This window comes from Triturus cristatus, chromosome 6, assembly GCF_964204655.1.
Source record: "Triturus cristatus chromosome 6, aTriCri1.1, whole genome shotgun sequence".
Taxonomy (NCBI): Eukaryota; Metazoa; Chordata; class Amphibia; order Caudata; family Salamandridae; genus Triturus; species Triturus cristatus.
Window position 1 is genome coordinate 1,844,999,082 of NC_140589.1, and position 18,281 is coordinate 1,845,017,362.

The 18,281-nt window shown below is 46.3% G+C and overlaps 1 protein-coding gene across 2 annotated transcripts in view; it reads right to left on the reverse strand.

Moving 5' to 3' along the window:
• Positions 1 to 18,281, reverse strand: part of IFT172 (intraflagellar transport 172) — a 1,173,227-nt gene that overhangs the window by 422,249 nt on the left and 732,697 nt on the right. For both annotated transcript variants that reach the window (XM_085613308.1, XM_085613307.1), the window contains one exon: positions 9,095 to 9,211. In XM_085613308.1, coding sequence (XP_085469434.1) covers positions 9,095 to 9,211 — 117 coding nt within the window. The remainder of the gene's footprint in view (positions 1 to 9,094; positions 9,212 to 18,281) is intronic.

Below are 18,281 nucleotides of genomic sequence, written 5' to 3' on the forward strand. Positions count from 1 at the left end.
TCTCCCCAATCTCATTTGCTTTAGCCATCAAGCCCTTTGTAGCGAAGCTTCGACAACATCACAAGGAGCGCTCTTTGGTCTACCCTGCCAGGCAATTGCTAATTTCACTAAATGCGGATGATATGACCCTATATATCAAAAAACCTCACGAGAATCTTAACCCAGTGTTGCGGGAGATAACCAAATTTAGCGCCATTTGGGGAATCCAAATAAATTGGGCTAAGTCTGCTGTATTTCCCCTCACGGCCAACACCCAGCAGCACTAATTGGACTATCCCCTGGTTTGGGAGAGTGATGAGTTAAAATATCTGGGGGTGCAGATAACCAGGGACAGGGATGCACTGATGCGCGCGAACTATGGGGGTGCTCTCGATAAGACAGCCGACAAGAACGGCAAGTGGATCCGTCTCCCATTGTCAATGGCAGGGAGGATTTCCCTTATTAAGATGGTCCTACTCCCTAAGCTCTTGTATCTATTTGTCAATATCGCCTATCATCCCGGGCGGCACTTTTTTAATACACTAAAATCAGCTTACACGACTTACATGGGGCGGGAAACAAGCGCGACTTAGCCTAGCCACACTGATGTTACCGTATCAGCAGGGAGGATACAACGTTCCCAATTTTGAATACTATTATTACTGCTCACAGGCACATTTCGCAGTTTACTGGTTCCATCCGCCTCTCTTCATGCCGCATCTGGCGGTGGAAGACGGCTATATGTCCCCGACGCCCCCAAAAGGCTACCTCTTCACCAAGGTGACGGGGCGAGAGCGAGACCCCTCCACAGTGGATTGTACTCTTGCTGCGTGGGGCCATATAGCGTGAAGGTTCTATGATGTACTCCCCCAGAATACGTCTGCTGCGTGACCCCTTATTACAATCACATATGAAGGGCTCTGCCGCAAATTACTGGATAGTTTGCACTACACCACCTGGGGAGATCTCTATGTAGGGGGACAATTTCGATCTAAGACACAATTTTTTGATGGACATGAACCCACTACCATGGACACTTTCATGTATATTAGGCTCAGACAAAGTGTGAAGGCGGCTACCCCAGCATTTCTGGATGAGCCAGAAACGCTTGCTCCCCTCCATGACTTGTTACAGGGGGAAACCCCACGACATGTTGTATCAACACTATATAAGCACATCCGAAAGGGGCCACCTCCCCGACTTCCAAGGGCCAGACGGGAATGGGACAATGACCTGGATGAACCACTAACAGACGAGCAATTGGAATTCAGTTGCAGGCAGACAGAGGAGGTCGCTGGTAACAGTAGGCTTCGCCTTATACACTTTAAGTTTCTGCATAGATTATACCATACCCCTACACAAACTCCTACTGAGGGATCAAGATAATTGTGCACGATGTGGGCAGCAGGGTGCGGATTTTATACATTTAGCATGGGGCTGCTATCAAGTGGCCACATATTGGGCACAGGTCTTTGAAGGGTTGTCCACAATGATAGGCATACAAATGGTCCCGGACCCACTCATGGCTCTATTGGGACTCACTCAGGGCATAAAAGCAGTGCATAAGAAATACTTGGCTATGGGTTTTTTCTTGGCAAAAACAGCAGGTAGTTTGCAAGTGGGGACGGGGACGAGCCCCTAAATTCAAGGAGTGGATAAATGAGATGACTACGTGGCAAGATCACATGCACTATTATGTTGAACTGTTACCCATGAACTCTCGACAGAAAAATATTTGGGGGTCACTGACTGCCTATCTACCGGAAACTGCGGTAGTCCAGGGAGAAGATCCGGGAGGGGAAGAGGAGGGATCCGTAAAGGAGGGCGGTGCTGGCACCCAATTGGGAACACCCCAAATAGACGCTGAGTCCTTAGCGGGTTGCAATGATGAGGCAGTGCATGACTATTGACGATTGCAAGGGACACAGGGGAAATTTCAGGTACCTGCCACAGACACGGGAGATCAAGACCATCTGGCTGATTTCAACTGTAAAGAAGAGGTCTGCATTCTGTTGAATCCAGAAGACCTGTATTCTATGGACCGTGCTGCTCTTAGTGTGCTGTATTCCTATGCTACCCTATGACCGGTGGGTGGAGTATTACATAAGCTGGGTTGGGGGGAGGATGTTGATCATATGTAATGAATTTGCGCGGGAAGGTGTAAGATACTGGCGTACTATTAATGCAATAACATTGTTGATTGACATTACACTGATGTACTGTGCAGATTATCAATAAAGGTTTTTGGAAAACTAAAAAAAAATGTAAAAAATTTAAAAAAAGAGTGCTCTACGTGCACCAGTGTCTCCCGATCCCATAAACAACCAAACATGTTGCTGCCATTAATACCGACAGTGCTGAGTATTTCCCAGGTTGGAAATTTGTTATCGAACAATGATATACAAAAAGTGCTCACTCATTCAGTGACACGTCACAAACTTCTACAAGCCTACCTCCTTATCATTTCTCCTCCAATGTTAGTGAACGTGAAGGGCTATCAGGAAGTGATGCATATGGGCGAGTGATGTGCCAAACGTCTTAACATGCCCAGTATTCAAGTTCTTAAAGGTGTATACCATATCTAAACCGAAAGTTATATAAAAGAGACCCTGCATCCAAAAACAATAGCTGTGTGACTCAAAACGTGACAGAGTGCAAATATGACGTCAATATTAATATGAAAACATATTGAGCGTGTTTATAGCAATGAGAACCCAGCGAACCTGAATCCAAAATAGCAATGAAAAAAATAATAATAAGAATGAAATTAAAAATAAAATAAATACACCATATTGCTCATGAATGAATAAAGTCTCATAAAAAACAAACAAATTCCAGTCTGTCATTAATCCCGTGTGGGTGCATTGCATTCAGTTTTTTTATCCAAAATAATTCAGATCTCGCCAACTGTTTGTGAGAGTCTTTTTCAAATCTTGGTTTAATGGCGTCTAAGATGGTAAAACGTAATTGTGCTATGTTGAGTCCTGCTTGAAGCCAGTGCATTGCCACAGTTCAATTGGCATTGTGATTTCTGATGTTGCTTTTATGTTCGGATATCCGGATTTTCGTTCAGTTTTTCCCACATATAATTTACCACCTGTCCATTTCAAAGCATAAATTACATTTGCGGTGTTGCATGTTGTTAGAAGGTGGTTCTGACACTATGGGCCGCCCGGATTTTTTGATTTTTGAGCACCTAATTGTTGAGCTTTTACTGTGGGGGAGCCTCATAAGTTGGGACTCACCCACAGTGAACTCAGGATGTAAGAGACTGCATGGGGATTTTACTGGTGTTCCCCTGGCTTGACCAGGCCACTGCGCAGCAGCTGGAGTAAGGGACACCGGGCTGGTTACATGCAGACACATGTGTACATGCGTGTGCACACGTGTACGGGCTGCGCAGGGGAGATTCCTAGCGTGCGCAGTCCAGGAGCAGCTACAAAGTGAATGGTGTGGCAGGACTTATGCAGTATTGGATGGTGATATGGAATAGGCTTTATACGCTGGAAAGAAACATGCCAGGGAAAATCAGTGTGTTTTACTGTGTTTTCACTTCATTATTTCCCTAAGGGAATGTGGGGCCCATGGCTAAATTAACTTCCACAAGGCCTACAGTTTCCAGACATGCACTAAAGTCCTTTGTATTGGAGGTGAAAAGAAGTATTCTGCAGAGTCCAAAGTCATATTTGTACTGCTTTTGGGTCATCCAGAACTGTCATATTTCCCTGAGCCAGCCAGGACCAGACCCAGGCTGAGGGCTGACCTCAGCTGGATGGATTGATAACCTTTCTTCCACAAGCTAGGGCCTCCTCTCCACGAAGAGAAGATGGGAGGGGCTACAGGCTCATCCATCAGCAGCTGTCACTGGGTGCCAGGCACCAGGCTGCACCAAGGAGGGAAGGCAGCGTGAGCGAAAAGGGCTTTAGAGACACTGGATGACACCATTTTTAACAAACCCAGAGGCTGGACAAGAAGGAGGGAGCAGGGGCAGGTAAGTGATGTGTCGCTGTTTGATAGGACCAACAGAGACTTCCTGCCAGCCCCCTACTCAACTTTTAAAAAGTGCTTGCACAGGAAGAGAAGCTCTCTGGGGTGTGTGCTCGGCTGAGGCTGAAGGTGCTGGAGCCTGGCGCAATGGGCAGTTGGAAGGAGAGACCCCCTGACTGCCCCCAGGACCCTATCAGCACCAGAAGAAGAGCCCAGGACTGGTGCACAGAAACAGGGGCCTATGCGCAGGGACAAGAGGGGCCCAGACAGAGAGCCTGGCGAAAGGCTGGCGCAAGGAGCCAGTGAAGACAGCACACTGCTGAATCTACGCTCTCAGAGTCCCAGAGGGCAGAGGAGAGTGTTCCCAGTGGCTGGGGCTGGTAAAGAGGAGCATGAAGCGCCCCATAATGCGTCGCCAGGCCTTTGGAAATCTGCTGTTTTGGTGCTTTGTGGCCCCCAGAGGAGGGGGGTCACCCTCACTTGTGAAAAGGTGCTGGGGGAGCTGTTGGAGAGGCCCAGTCTCCCCCCCCCCCCCCCCCATCACGAAGAAATCTGCCATTTTGGTGCCTGGTGGCCCCCAGAGGAGGGGGTCACCCTCACGTGTGAAAAGCGGTGCAGGGGGGGCTGCAGGAGCAGGTGCAGTCTCCCCCAGCATAAAGAAGAACAGCCCACCCCTACGTTTCACGGGGCATCTGAAAGAATAACCTCTCAAGGGCTCAGCCAGCCTTTAACACCTTCTAGGCTGGAACTTATGTTCTACAGCTGAGGGTGTACTATGAAGTGCATCACGGAGTGAAGGGCTGAGTTGGGGGATGTCTGATGAAGGGCATCCCCTGGAGGTGAAGTGGTGTAATTGCACCGAAATGCATTTACTATTGGTTATTTCTTTTTAGGTGGACTGAAAGTCACATGTGTAAAGTGAAGTACCTGTGTAAGGTGATGTTAAGCTAAATGGAGTTATGTTGCTGGACCTTCCTGCTAGGGGGTCTGGCTGTATTTACGTAATCCCATGCTTTTACCTGTGATTCCTTTTAAAGTGAAGAGGGTAACTGCAGGAGAAGTGTAGTTGCCAGGAGTACTTCTTTTGAAGGGACTGTAAGTCACATGTGTAAGGAGATGTCATAAGCCAAGTGGGGTTATGTTGCCAGACAGTCCTGCTAGGGTGTCTGGCTGTAGATGTGTAATCCTGCGATTTCATCTGTGATGCCTTTAGGGGCTGTAATTGCCATGCATTCAAATGATCAACCAAGGTGATGAGTGCTGTCATTCTAAAGTGTGCGTAAACATGGATTCTTGCTGCTGCGCTTAGGTGAAGATCCCAGACTGCTAGCCCTTAAGATTTAGAGGTGCCTACTGTATGGTCAGTAGGAGATGCTCAGTCAGGGTCATGTGTCACCAAGGCAGGTTTACCCCTTTTTAATGCTTGTTGAGGCAAGGGGGTGAGTCGCCACTGGGATGGTGCCAGTGCGCAGGGCCCTCGCTCCAGGTTATGTTCAACTATCTGCATTGGGGGCAAGTTGATGTGCATACATGGGAGTGGTGGTACTAGACCCCACACCCCCTTTGCGGGAGGGGTGGAGATGTTATGCAATGTCACAAAGTAATTCCAACAGCTTATGTATATTTGTAAATTGGTGCATAGTATTGAGTAGTGTGTGTGTTTAATAAATGTACTCTTACTTTTATAAAGCAGAGTACAGACTGGACAATCAATTATTGAGTGTTATTTTTGTGCACCTGCAAATGGCGATAACTAGCCCACACCACCTCCCTTGAGTAAGCCTCAGACTGCTCTGCAACGCTACCCTCTGAGAGTCAGGCGCTACAATTGGGTGTTTGGTTCCCAGTGAAGGACAAATGTAGTCATGTTATTTGTGCAGGCCTCACAGATGCTGCCTCGTTTTCCAACACATGTGCTAGAATGTTGTAATGTGACTGTAGTGCCCTTAGTTGGATGAGTGAAGTTATTGCCCATTATCAACTGTTGCAATGAACACAGTTTGCACATCTTTGCATACATTTGAATGTGTCTGTCTCTACTTTTTGTGTGTGTGACAATAACTCTTTCAAATTTCTTAACAGTTGAAAAGCAAACACAGGTTTTTGATTGAATAGAGGCATAATGTCAGGTTCAGTTTGGATGAAGGACCAATGTCTGTTAATTATGGATTTGATTTTATGTGCTTTGGTGGAATGTTTTAATACACATATTGTTACATTCTCTTTTGTTGACTGTTTTTTGATTAACAGTTGTTGTCTATCGTTTAAAGGGGTTTGGAGGCTGCGGCTGCCAGGGGAGTGGTGGATTGGCTCAACCTCTGCCTAATAGACCCAAGTGGTCTGTTAAATCTGTGTCCTCGGCCACTAAAAAGCCTTTTGGCTTTGGTTGCTGGGAAGGAATGAATGAGGCTGAAAGCCCCTTCTGTAGCCACAAAAGGAGAGGAAGGGGGACTGGGGTTGGCAAGGGGCCATGGACTGGCCCTAGCTCTGTTATCCTTAAAGTGCTCTAGTGCTGAGTCCGCTTTCTCACCAAAAAGAGAAGAGTTATCAAAGGGCATGTCCATGAGCGAGGCTTGGACAGCCCCCGAAAAGCCAGTGGTTCTCAGCCAGGCTTGGCGCCTAAGGGCCACTGACGATGAAATGGCTCTTCCCAGCAATTCTGTCAAGTACAATCCACACCAGATTGGTACACTTTGTAGCATCTCTGCAGTCAGCAATAGCTTGGGAGAGTATGGCTGAGGCCTCTTTCAAGACCATGGGCAGCTCTTGCACAACAAAATTCCTGATCAAATGGGTATATTGGCCCAAGAGGCACGCGCTGCTCACCAACTGCAGTGCTAGGCTAACAGAAGAGAACCTCCTCTTCCCAAATGATTTAGCCTCTTGGATTTCCTATCCAATGGAATGGTAGGGAACATGCCAGGGTTGACTCTGGAAGTGGCGGTTTGGACTACCTAGCTCTACGGGGTGGGGTGCTGGGTAAGGAAACTGGGGTCCCCAGGAGCAGGACGATGGAGGTAGGCAATTGTCCTGTGCACAGGGCTTGGACCAGGCCCTGAGACGGACATCTGTAAGGGCTTCATTAAATGGAAGTCAAGGTTCGGTGAGGGCAACTCCTGGCTGAAACACCTCCGTCAAGACATTCTTCTTGACTGCCACTTAGGGTTGCGTAAGGTCCAAGACCTCAGCCACCATCCGCACCACCACTACAAATAAGGCATCTTTCTTCTTAGCCACGACAGGGTGAGAGACTAGGCCAGTGTCTGGTGAGGTGTTCAGACCACTTCCTCTTACCAGTTGTCCTCTGTGTCATCTAGAGGACCCATAAGAGTCATTCGACCCCTCCAATTCATCATCCTCTCCAAGCCTGTCAAAAGAAAAAGACGCTGGCACCAACTCGGAAGCCATGACCCTGGTCAGACCTAAAGCCGGGGTTATAAGACACCCATTCGGCTTCATGTTGCAGATGGGTTTTAACAATGGGGATGGCATTGCAGTGCCGGGAGCATGGGTACTAGAGCCGGCACTGAGGAAGGTCGCAGTATCATAGACAGTGCTGCCCTGGATCCAGCACTGGATTCAGGGGGCACGACTAGCACTTAGGACAAACTCGCTGTTGGGAATCTAGTAGGGTCCCCTCTCGCGCCCGTGGGGCCCGAAGGCACTTCAGATGGGTCGGGCCACCCAAATATGAAGTGTAGGGCCTCATAGACCTCTTTTTTTGGAAGGGAGTCACACTGGTTCCAGGAAAGTCAGGTAGATACGGAGCGGACCCTGCTGCAGGCTCCACTCAGAAGCGACTTGTCAGGTGCACTGGACCTGACAAAACAGTATAAAGACTTGAGGAACTTGTTGACAACGCAGTTGCTGTTGACGCCAATAATTTTGCAACCGACTGTAGTATCGGCAATGAAGCAGACTTTGGTAGTTGCACTCTTTTTGACAAGTATGGTGAGGCTTGAAGTTGTGGATGACCAAGTAGTCATCAAGTTTGGAAACTGACAAGCTCATTTACAAAGAAGTGATTGTATTCTTTCTGTGGCATATCAGAATCTAGTGGCAGTGACCGGTTATGCTTCCTGATAAAATCACTCCTAGTCTCCTTCTTAGAAGGTAGTGGCTGACCAGAACACAGACCCTTAGTAGAAGGGGTGAGAGGGTCCCTTCACAAGTGAGTAAGTCTTCCTTTGTGACTTCTCTGAAGCAGATGCCAACTGCAATCTTTGCTTCTTTACTTCAGATCTGATTTTTCGTCGAGGGTCATCAGGTGCCTTTAACTGTCCTTTAGTGTCTCTCCTTTAAGAGTCACAAAGTTGTTATTTCTTTTTGGATTCTATGCTGGAGAAAAGCAGGAAAGAGATTTAATATGGACGAATTATAGGCTTAAGGTCATTTTTTTCTTATCTACAATGTTGTGCTTGTTTATAACATTCACAAAGTAGATCTGGGTTGCTTTGAATTATAAACTGCAAACTGCTAGCCAACACGTTAAAAATCCTTAATGCTATACAGCCAGACAGGTGGGCCATAAACTATTGCTACTTGTTTATGGATTACGTAGCCTGCTGAAGAGCATTTTGAATTTTTAAATTAAATCAACTTAGCCGTGATGAAGCGTTATTACAAATACCTTTGTTGCGAACATATGTTGCATGCACGTTTAGAATTTATGAATTCTTCGATACTCAATGAGTGACTAATTACAGCATTCTACTAAAAAATCTAACATCTACATAAGTCACCACTTAATAGATCAGGAAAATGTACGGAATGGAGATACACCCTGGATTACGTAAACTGCTCCCAAGCACTGACATTTTGTTACATCACAGTGAAAGGGGGTACCCTAAGCCGCATCCTTCTCTGTACACCCACCAAGATCATTGCGCATACAGGACTTGCTCCTGCTTCAGATGGATCTGCATCTGCCAATACATTGATAAAGTACTGATAAATGTGATCAATCAATAACTAAAACCCTCATTCTAGATGCATGTCCTGGGGCAGGTTCATCACCTTCTGTTGCATATGTGTGATCCACTTCCTCTGATGCTTGCATAACATCCTCTTCTGTCATTCCCTTACGCTGAAAACCTACAGCATCTTCTGACTGAGTCATGACACTTACTCTGTATGCTTCATCCCACATGTCTGTTACTCTGTACATGTTCACTGTTGCTCTCCAGTCCTTGGCTTCCAGGTAGTGGTACTCTGCTTCTCTGTATCGGCCTTCAGCCTCCAGCTCCTGGGAGACAGACAACAAACTGTATGAGAAAGTGCACCATAACTTGCAGCGAGAACACAAGGGTCCAGAGATCTAAAAGGCTAATTGCTAGCTCAGAAAACCAACTACAGGGGCAGAAACTGCTACGGTTACAGACACAACCTAACAAGAGATTTCCAGGGTTCTGTCAGTTGAGAGACTCAACAAACAGTGCTTAAACAATGAGACGTACAGTGCTGCTCTTAAATCACAATCACCTCTGGCGCATCTTCATGACTCAATAAGCGGTGCACAAGGAAATAATTTAAAAAATGGGTTTTCAGTATGTTAATGACGGTTGGCTGAACATGAGGTCCATAGTCAGAACAGCAGAATGCAAAGAGTACTTTGACTGAATGAGGTTAGGGAGCATCAAGAGCTGCAATACCTTAGTTTTTTGATGTGTTCGTGGTTATGACAGAAAGTTAAACAAACCTGGATGGGAAGGCTGTTGTTTGTGTAAAAGGTGGAAGACAGGGAGTCCACACCAAACTTAAATAATTCTACCTTATTTAGCCTTCCTGGAAAGCGTTACTTACAGCTAGGTACTGCTGTACAATAGAGATGATGAAAAGTTAATTTTGAAAAGTTGTTGCTGTTCTTCAGTAAGGGTATCCTGGCCAGCATCATGTGCTTTGAACAACTTTGAAGATGTAAGAATGGAAACAAGAATTATTTTAAACAAGCATTGGCATAGCCTATAGGTCTCGCTCCTGGGACCTTCTAAGTATTTAGTTATGCAGCACAACATTCTTGGTGCAACAATAACTGTTGCATGGCTAAAACCTTAAAAGGTCCCAAAGGCGAAACCTATTGGCCATGCCAATGCTTGTTTTTTGTGGGCAGGCGGGAGGCAACTTTGAGATTGGAGGATGGGGGATCGCTATGATATGGCTGTACTTCTTTATTGTAGTGTGGGAGGCAACATAGAGGTCAGTGTGGAGGGGAAGGCAACATGGAGTCCAGCACAGACAACATAGGGGGCTGGGCGTATGATGCAGCCAGAGGTATTTGCGTCACAGCACTTTACTGTTGGTTTTGGTGGGTGGTGTCAACACAGACATAGGAAATGGGGAGAGTGGGTAGTGGCAGCAACATGTACAGGGGAAGGAACGAGACTGGGTGGTTGCAGCAGCACCGAAAATGGAAGGAGAGAGGGTGGTTAGGAGCAAGCAACACGGTCAGTGGAAGGAGAGCAGGCGGTGGTGGCAAGCAGTACGGACATCAGAAAAATGGAGGGCGGTTGAGAGCAATCAACAAGGACAACGGAAGGATAGAGGGCTGATTTTTGCAAGCAACACAGATAACAGAATGGGGTGGGATTATCGGGGTAAGCAACACAAACAACGGAAGAAGAGAGGGCAGGATAAACACAGTACAAGAGGGAGATAGCAGACTAACACACACACTCATGAAGTGCCTAAACAAAAAGAAAAAGTAGCACCTACAAAAAACAAGCATTGGCCGCGCGGCCATAAAAGTAACGCCGCGTGGCCGCGAAAGTCATCGCGATCACGGTAAAAGCGAAAGTGATCGCGATGACGCGCTCTGTGCAAGCATTGGCCGCAACCATGAAATTAAAAAAAATAAAAAGCGCGAGTGGTGACGCGAGAGGTGCGCGCGCACGCGCGACGGGAAAAAGTGCTGTGCGCGTAATAGCAAGCTGGTGGCCGGCAAGGTAGCACTTTTAAAGCAGCTACTAAATGTCTCGCCAGAGCAGCGCATGCGCTGGCTCAGGCGAGACCTAAAAAGCTTTTGCATATTTAGCTTTAAAAATGTGGCAGTTTTCCCATCTAAAAGGAAAACGTTACTTACCCTGTAAGCATCTGTTTGTGGCATTAAGAGCTGTAAATTCACATGTCTTGCATACTCCTGCCATCCAGTGTTGATCTCGGACTTGTGCAGCTTGTTTTTCTTCGAATAAGTCGTCAAGTCACAAGGTCTAGAGACTCCACCTACAGGTAGTTATGAGCATGGGCATCGGATCCATTGTTAGACTGTATTTCCCACACGGAGGGTGAAGATAGGAATGGAGGGTAGAGATATAAAAGAAGATGATCATGTGAAGAGCCCTCTCTGCCATGGACTATTGACGAGGGAAGAACGCCCGGAGTTCAATAGTTTGATTGAGGTGGAAAGAAGAGACCACCTTGGGGAGCAATTTGGGATTTGTTCTAAGGACTAATCTATTGGGGTGAATTTGAAGGATAAGATCTTCCAGTGTAGGAGCCTTAAGCTCACTCACACTTCTAAGGGGGGTGATTTCCATTAGGAAAGCTACTTTCCAGGAAAAGAATTGTAGAGGGCCTAAATGAAGTGGTTCCCAATAAGGGCCCCTAAGTCTGGTGAGGACTATGTTGAGATTCCAGGAGGGGGCTGTAGGAACCCTGGGTGGAATGGCGCATACGTCTTTCCAGAAACTCTTTAATGACCAGAATAGTGGTATGTGTTCCCTTTTCTGAAGCTAGGCAGCAACTGCAGACAAATGAAGTCTAATGGTGGTCTAAGCGAGGCCTGACTTTTGCAAGTGAAGCAGGTAACAGACAGTGTCTTGAACGGCTGCCTGGAGAGGTTGATGTGCTAGGGAGAAATACAGTAGTGCACAAATCTTTTCCACTTGGCTGAATAACAGGCTCTCCTCGAAGACTTGCCAGCCTTCTTTAGGATGGTTATACACTATTGAGTCAGGTTGAGGTAGAGAAATTGTAAGACCTCAGGAGCCAGATCGGAAGGTTTAGCTGCTTTGTGTTCAGGTGCCTTAGCGTACCATGGCTCTGCATGGGAAAGTTTGGCCTGCTGGGCAGCTTCTTGTGAGTCACTAGGGAGAGGTTGAGATTGGTGGTGAACCAAGACTGTCTGGCCCAAGTGGCCTACCAGGATGAAAGTGGGAGATTGTTGTCGAAGCTTCCAAACCATGAACAGAAGAAGAGGGCGAGGCAGAAAAGCATAGCTAACTATCCCTGACCAGTTCATCCATAGTGCATAGGACTCCGTGGTACTGAGGCCAGTGATAGGAACCACAGGTACAAAGTGTTTGAAGTGCGAACGAGGTCGCGCAACACTTCGAGACAAACAGAAAGAGAAGATGCAACAACTGTTACACCAAGTCTAGAGGATCCGAACAAAGACATAGAGAAAAAGAAAATGCGACAACTGTTACACCGGCAAGTCTAGGGGATCCAAACAGGCCTAGCAACAACACCACGAAATGTCGACCTAGAGCTCAGGCAGAACATGTCTGAACCCGATAAAAGAAACAAGACTATCTAACAATAGAGCTGATGCCCATGTACATTACTAGCAATAGGTGGAGTCACTAGACCTCGTGACTTGAGGACTTCTTTTAAGAAAAAGAAGTTGAGCACTTTAAAACTCAACACTAGATGACATGAGTATCCACAGCATGTGTTTCTATTGCCGCACATCCCAAAAACATAGGTTTTACCATCAAATCTTTGAAAACTGATTGCTACGTGGTCTCCCATAATGGTCTGTCCTAAGGTGTCAATCTGACTTCATTCTGAGGCATACATATGCAGCATATACCTGGGAAACAGGACAAGGATGGGCATGGCTATTTTCAGGCTGGTGATAAACTATTATTACATACAAGTAAGATGTTTTCCTGGTGCTATAGACCTTGCCTAGATTTATAAGCTTAAACAGAGCACAGAAAGTGATAGCTGAGACAAACACCTGTTGGCTTTAATTTAACTTGCCACATTTAGTGGGTTACAAAGACACCAGGAGCCGCCTAAGAAAATAGGACGTCTTTGTAATATTGCAGAGCATTCAGGCATTTGTAAGTAATGTTTCTTCTGTACGTGAAGACAGACTGGAAAAGAATATCCAGAAAACTACTCCGTCCTTAGGAGATACTATATTTCCGTGATGAACTGATTGCAGTGCATTTACTCATCTTCATAAATTGACTATCATGGGAAACACAAGCGAAGAACTAATTAAGTACTTGAGTACAGATGCCCTCCTTTCAAGCTATTTTAGCTGCATGTGGTGAATTTTAAAATGAAGCATTGCTGAAAAAACAAGCAAAATAAGTTGGGCAGAGGTCAGCATTCTACTGGAGTTGGGAAAATACCTCCTATGAGTGCTTTGATAATCAGATGCCAAGAGTTTTCCAAGATATGAACAATTCATTGGCTGGTGTAAGCTGGTAAGATGTCATGACAATAGTGTGTGGGTTTAAGCTCCTTAATCATTTTCATGATTCTTTTATGTTGCTAGGCAAAACGGTGCTCAAAATGGACATTGATTTTGTGTACAAATGATTGATTTGTGGAGGGTTTGTTGATATCCATCATCATCAACAACATAAGTTTATTTCAGTTTAGATAAAACCATAAACACTATTGTGAATTAAAATAGTAAACAAATAAAGTATAATGCAGATTCAATATATCGTGAGCAATGAGTAAGTTCATGTTCTCAGGAATCTGTTTATTAGAAATCATGTCTCTTGAATTAACATGAATCATATGGAAACAAACCAACAGATAACAATTTAAAAAATGTAAAAATCTGTCTTGAACGGATAAGATCTCTGGATCTCAGCAAAGGGACAAGAAATTGTTGGCAAGCAGTTTTATAAAATTTGCACAAAAAAAAGGGCAATGGAGTTTGCTCTGATGATTGATCATAAGGATAGGGAATAAAAAAATCAAACAAAGCCTGCCTATTGGCAAGGATAACATGAAACTAATAGACCAAATCTAAATGCGGTTAACAACCAACACTCAGATCCATTACAGATGAAATACAAGTAAGGTTAAATATCGTCTGCTTTTAAAAAAAACATAATAGACATCTTACCAAAAGTTTCTTTAACTTAGTATGGCTTCTAACTGTACCTATGAGATGTGTTTGCCCAAAGCTGATCTTTCTTTTAAATGTACCAGGTTTGTATCAATAAATTGGTTACTCTCAAATCATCACATAACTTCTTTAAATATTTGAATCAAGGTATTTTAGGTAAGTGCCAAGAGCGGGGCTAATTTAATATTTTCCAGATGAACAAGTTACTTACCTTTGGTAATGCTTTTTCTGGTGGATACAGCATCTGCCTGTGGATTCCTCACCTTTTGAATATCCCCTGCACCAGCATTCCGCGGAAACTTTTTCCTAGTTCTCCACACCGACGAGGTTGTCACAATGCTACGGCTCCACTTGCGTCTCCGCATGACGTCACCGAAGACATAAGAGAGCCTCATCGGCGTGATGACGTCAGTTCCACCCATTTTTTCCGTGTCTCCGAGGTGAACAGGTGGACCGACAACAGATTCAAACTATACACAGTACACAAAATTCATACCAATAATCATAGTGCAAAATTAAAAGGAAAGCCAAAGAATAAAAGCATTTCCTATAAATATACAAAGCTAGATAGAAGAGACAATGCAAAACAAACATGTAAAACAAAGCCACTTTTAAGGTATACAAGGGTGGAGGGTGGGTCAGTGAGGAATCCACAGGCAGATACTGTATTTATCAGAAAAAGCGTTACCGAAGGTAAGTAACTTGTTCTTCTGATGGATACATCTGCCTGTGGATTCCTCACCTATTGAATAGAATCCTCAAGCCGTACCACTCCCGGAGGAGGGTGTCCACCCTTCTATACCAAAAAATCCTGCAGGACAGAGCGCGCAAAAGGGCCCTCCCTCCTCATTTCGGAATTCAAGCAATAATGCTTCGCGAAAGTGTGGAGGGAGACCCAAGTCGCAGCCTTCCAAATGTCCACTACAGGAACACCTCTGGCCAAAGCTGAAGTGGATGACTTCGCTCAGGTAGAATGAGCTCTAATACCTTCAGGCGGTTCCTTACCAGAAAGGGTGTAGCAAATCTTGATGCACAAGATGATCCACCTGGAAAGAGTGCGCTTGTGCACAGCCTTGCCCTTCATGCGTCCAACATAGCCCACAAAGAGTTGATCGTCCAATCGCAAGTCTTTAGTCGCATCCAAATAAAAGCTCACCGCTCTTTTTAAATCCAGGCGGTGAAGCCTCTCCTCCTTGGAAGGGTGAGGGGGAGGATAGAACACAGGAAGAGTAATGGACTGCCCTAGATGGAAGGGAGTAACCACCTTAGGCAGAAAAGCAGCCCTGGTCCTGAGGACCATCCTTTCAGCATGTATAATCAAAAATGGGGGTTTTGAACTGAGAGCCTGAAGCTCACTCACCCTCCTTGCTGCGGTAATCGCCACAATAAAGACCGTTTTAAAACACTGAAGTCTCAAAGGACAACTATGTAAGGGTTCAAACGGGGAAACCATCAAGAAAGTCAAAACAAGATTTAAATCCCATTGAGGCATAACAAAGGGAGTAGGCGGAAACCTATTGGTAAGGCCTCTAATAAATCTCAAAACAATGGGAGATTGAAACAAAGACGGCTGATCCGGAAAACAAAGAAACGCCAATAAAGCCGACAAATAGCCCTGAACAGTGGCCACAGCACAACCCTGCTGAGCCAAAAACAGCAAAAACTGTAGAATATCTGACAAGTGGGCCTTTAAAGGATCAATGGATCTCTCACCACACCATTTAACAAATCTAGACCATCTGGAAGAGTAAACAGACTTAGTGGAGTGTCGCATCGACGATAAAATAACATCCACCACATCCGGTGGGAGAGAGAAAGAACTCAGGTTGCCCCGTTCAATCTCTAGGCATGAAGGTGCAGGCTTTGGAGGTAGGGGTGTAGAACCTGCCCTGCAACTGCGAGAGGAGGTCTGACCTGAGAGGGAGACGGAGCGGAGGGTACAATGAGAGATGAAGTTGATCTGTGTACCACACCCTTCTTGGCCAATCCGGAGCAATCAATATAACTTGGGCCCGGTCTTGGCGAATCTTCCTCAGAACCCGAGGAATCAAGGGTATGGGAGGAAACGCGTAAAGGAGTTGCGAGCTCCAATCCAATTGAAACGCGTCCCCCAGCGCCCCCTGCATCAGATACTGGAGACTGCAGAACAACGGGCAGTGCGCGTTCTCGTGAGTGGCAAACAGGTCCAACCGAGGAGACCCCCACATCTGGAAGATGTGATGAACCACCTCCGGATGATGCCGACTGAGACTGTCCGCACGAACATTCAGCACCCCGGCTAGATGATTTGCAAACACACAAATCTGATGGCCCTGAGCCCAGGGCCAGAGTCGCAGAGCCTCTCGACAGAGACGATCCGACCCTACACCTCCATGTTTTTTGATGTACCACATAGCGGTAGTGTTGTCCGTCTGGACCTCAACCGACTGACCGCGAAGGGAAGGAAGGAAAGCCTTTAGTGCCAAACGTATCGCCCGCAATTCCAGAAGGTTTATGTGAAGCAACCTTTCCTCTGGAGACCAAAGACCTTTGACCTCCAGATCCCCTAGATGAGCACCCGACCCTAGAGTGGAGGCATCCGTAGTCACTGTGGCCACCAGCGGAGGAAGCGGAAAGAGCTTTCCTTGAGACAGGTTGCCCTGCACACTCCACCAAGTCAGCTCCGCTGCAGCGTCTCTAGATTCTGACCTTCTCCCTGAGACCTCCATTGTATTGATACCACTGCCTGCAGAGACACCACTGGAGTACCCTCATGTGCCAGCGTGCATAACTGACCAACAGTTTGCAGGAAGCGAACAGACCGAGCAGGCGAAGGACCTTCAGAACTGGAACAACCGCTCCATCGTAAAACAAGGGAATCATCTCCTGAATGTCGAGAATTCTTAGTGGAGGTGGAAAAGCTCAACAAACAGTAGTATCCAGTACCGTCCCTATGAACAGGTTGCGCTGAGAGGGCACCAGGTGAGATTTGGGCACATTGATTGAAAAACCCAAGTTGAATAACAGATGAGAAGTTACCTGCAGATGATGTTGCACCATCTCTGGAGACTCTGCTTTTAGAGGCCAGTCGTCCGGGTAGGGGAAAACCGGAATCCCCGACCTCCTGAGATGGGCAGCCACCACTGCCATCACCTTGGTGAAGACTCGAGGTGCAGTAGTAAGACCAAACGGGAGGACCGCAAACTGGTAGTGTTGCGACCCAACCGTAAAACGGAGATACTTCCTTTGCGACTTCAGGATTGGGATGTGGAAATACGCATCCTGCAAGTCGATCGACACCATCCAGTCTTCTTGTTGCAACGCCTGAAGAACCTGAGCAAGGGTTAGCATCCTGAATTTCTCCTGCTTCAGGTAAAAGTTCAAGACTCTGAGGTCCAGGATCGGACGCAATCTGCCGTCCTTTTTGGGAATCAGGAAATACCGGGGGTAGCATCCTGACCCCTTTTCTGCTCTGGAACCACCTCTATCGCACCCTTTTGTAGCAATGCAAGAACCTCCTTCTGCAGATGAAGCAGATGGTCCTCTGAGCAAAAACCTTGGCAAGGAGGGTAAGGGGGAGGAAATTCCCGAAAGGGAAGGGCGTACCCATTCTCCACAAGGTTTAAAACCCAAAGGTCCGTCGTGACCGATTTCCAACCTTGCAGAATGTGGGACACCCGACCCCCAACAGGCCCCACATGATCCAGGATGGGGGATCTAGGGCTGCTTCCCTGTAGCATCATTGGGAGCAGAGGAGGCTGAGGAGGAGGAGGGATTGCGGCCAGAACCACGCCAACCCCTTTGTCTCCCTCTATAGGATCTATAGAGAGGATTTTGTTGCTGCTGCTGAGGTTGACGGAAGGAGCGAAAGGAAGACCTTACAAAACCCCTATACTTTTTGAGGCCAAACCCTTTCGACTGTGTCTGCAAACCTAATGACTTCGCAGTAGCTCTGCTATCTTTGAATCTCTGCAAGGCGGAATCCGCTTTCTCTCCAAAAAGCTTTTCCCCATCAAAGGGTAAGTCAAGCAGAGTGGCCTGAACATCAGATTTAAATCAGGAAGAGCGGAGCCAAGCCTGCCTTCTAGTAGCTATGGAAGAACCCACAACTCTGGCCATAGAATTAGCCGTATCCAGGCCTGATTGAATAACTTGCCTAGCTGCAGCTTGAGTGTCAGAAATAACCTCCATAAAAGAACCCTTCTCCTCATCAGGCAATTTGGGAGCCAACTGTTTTACA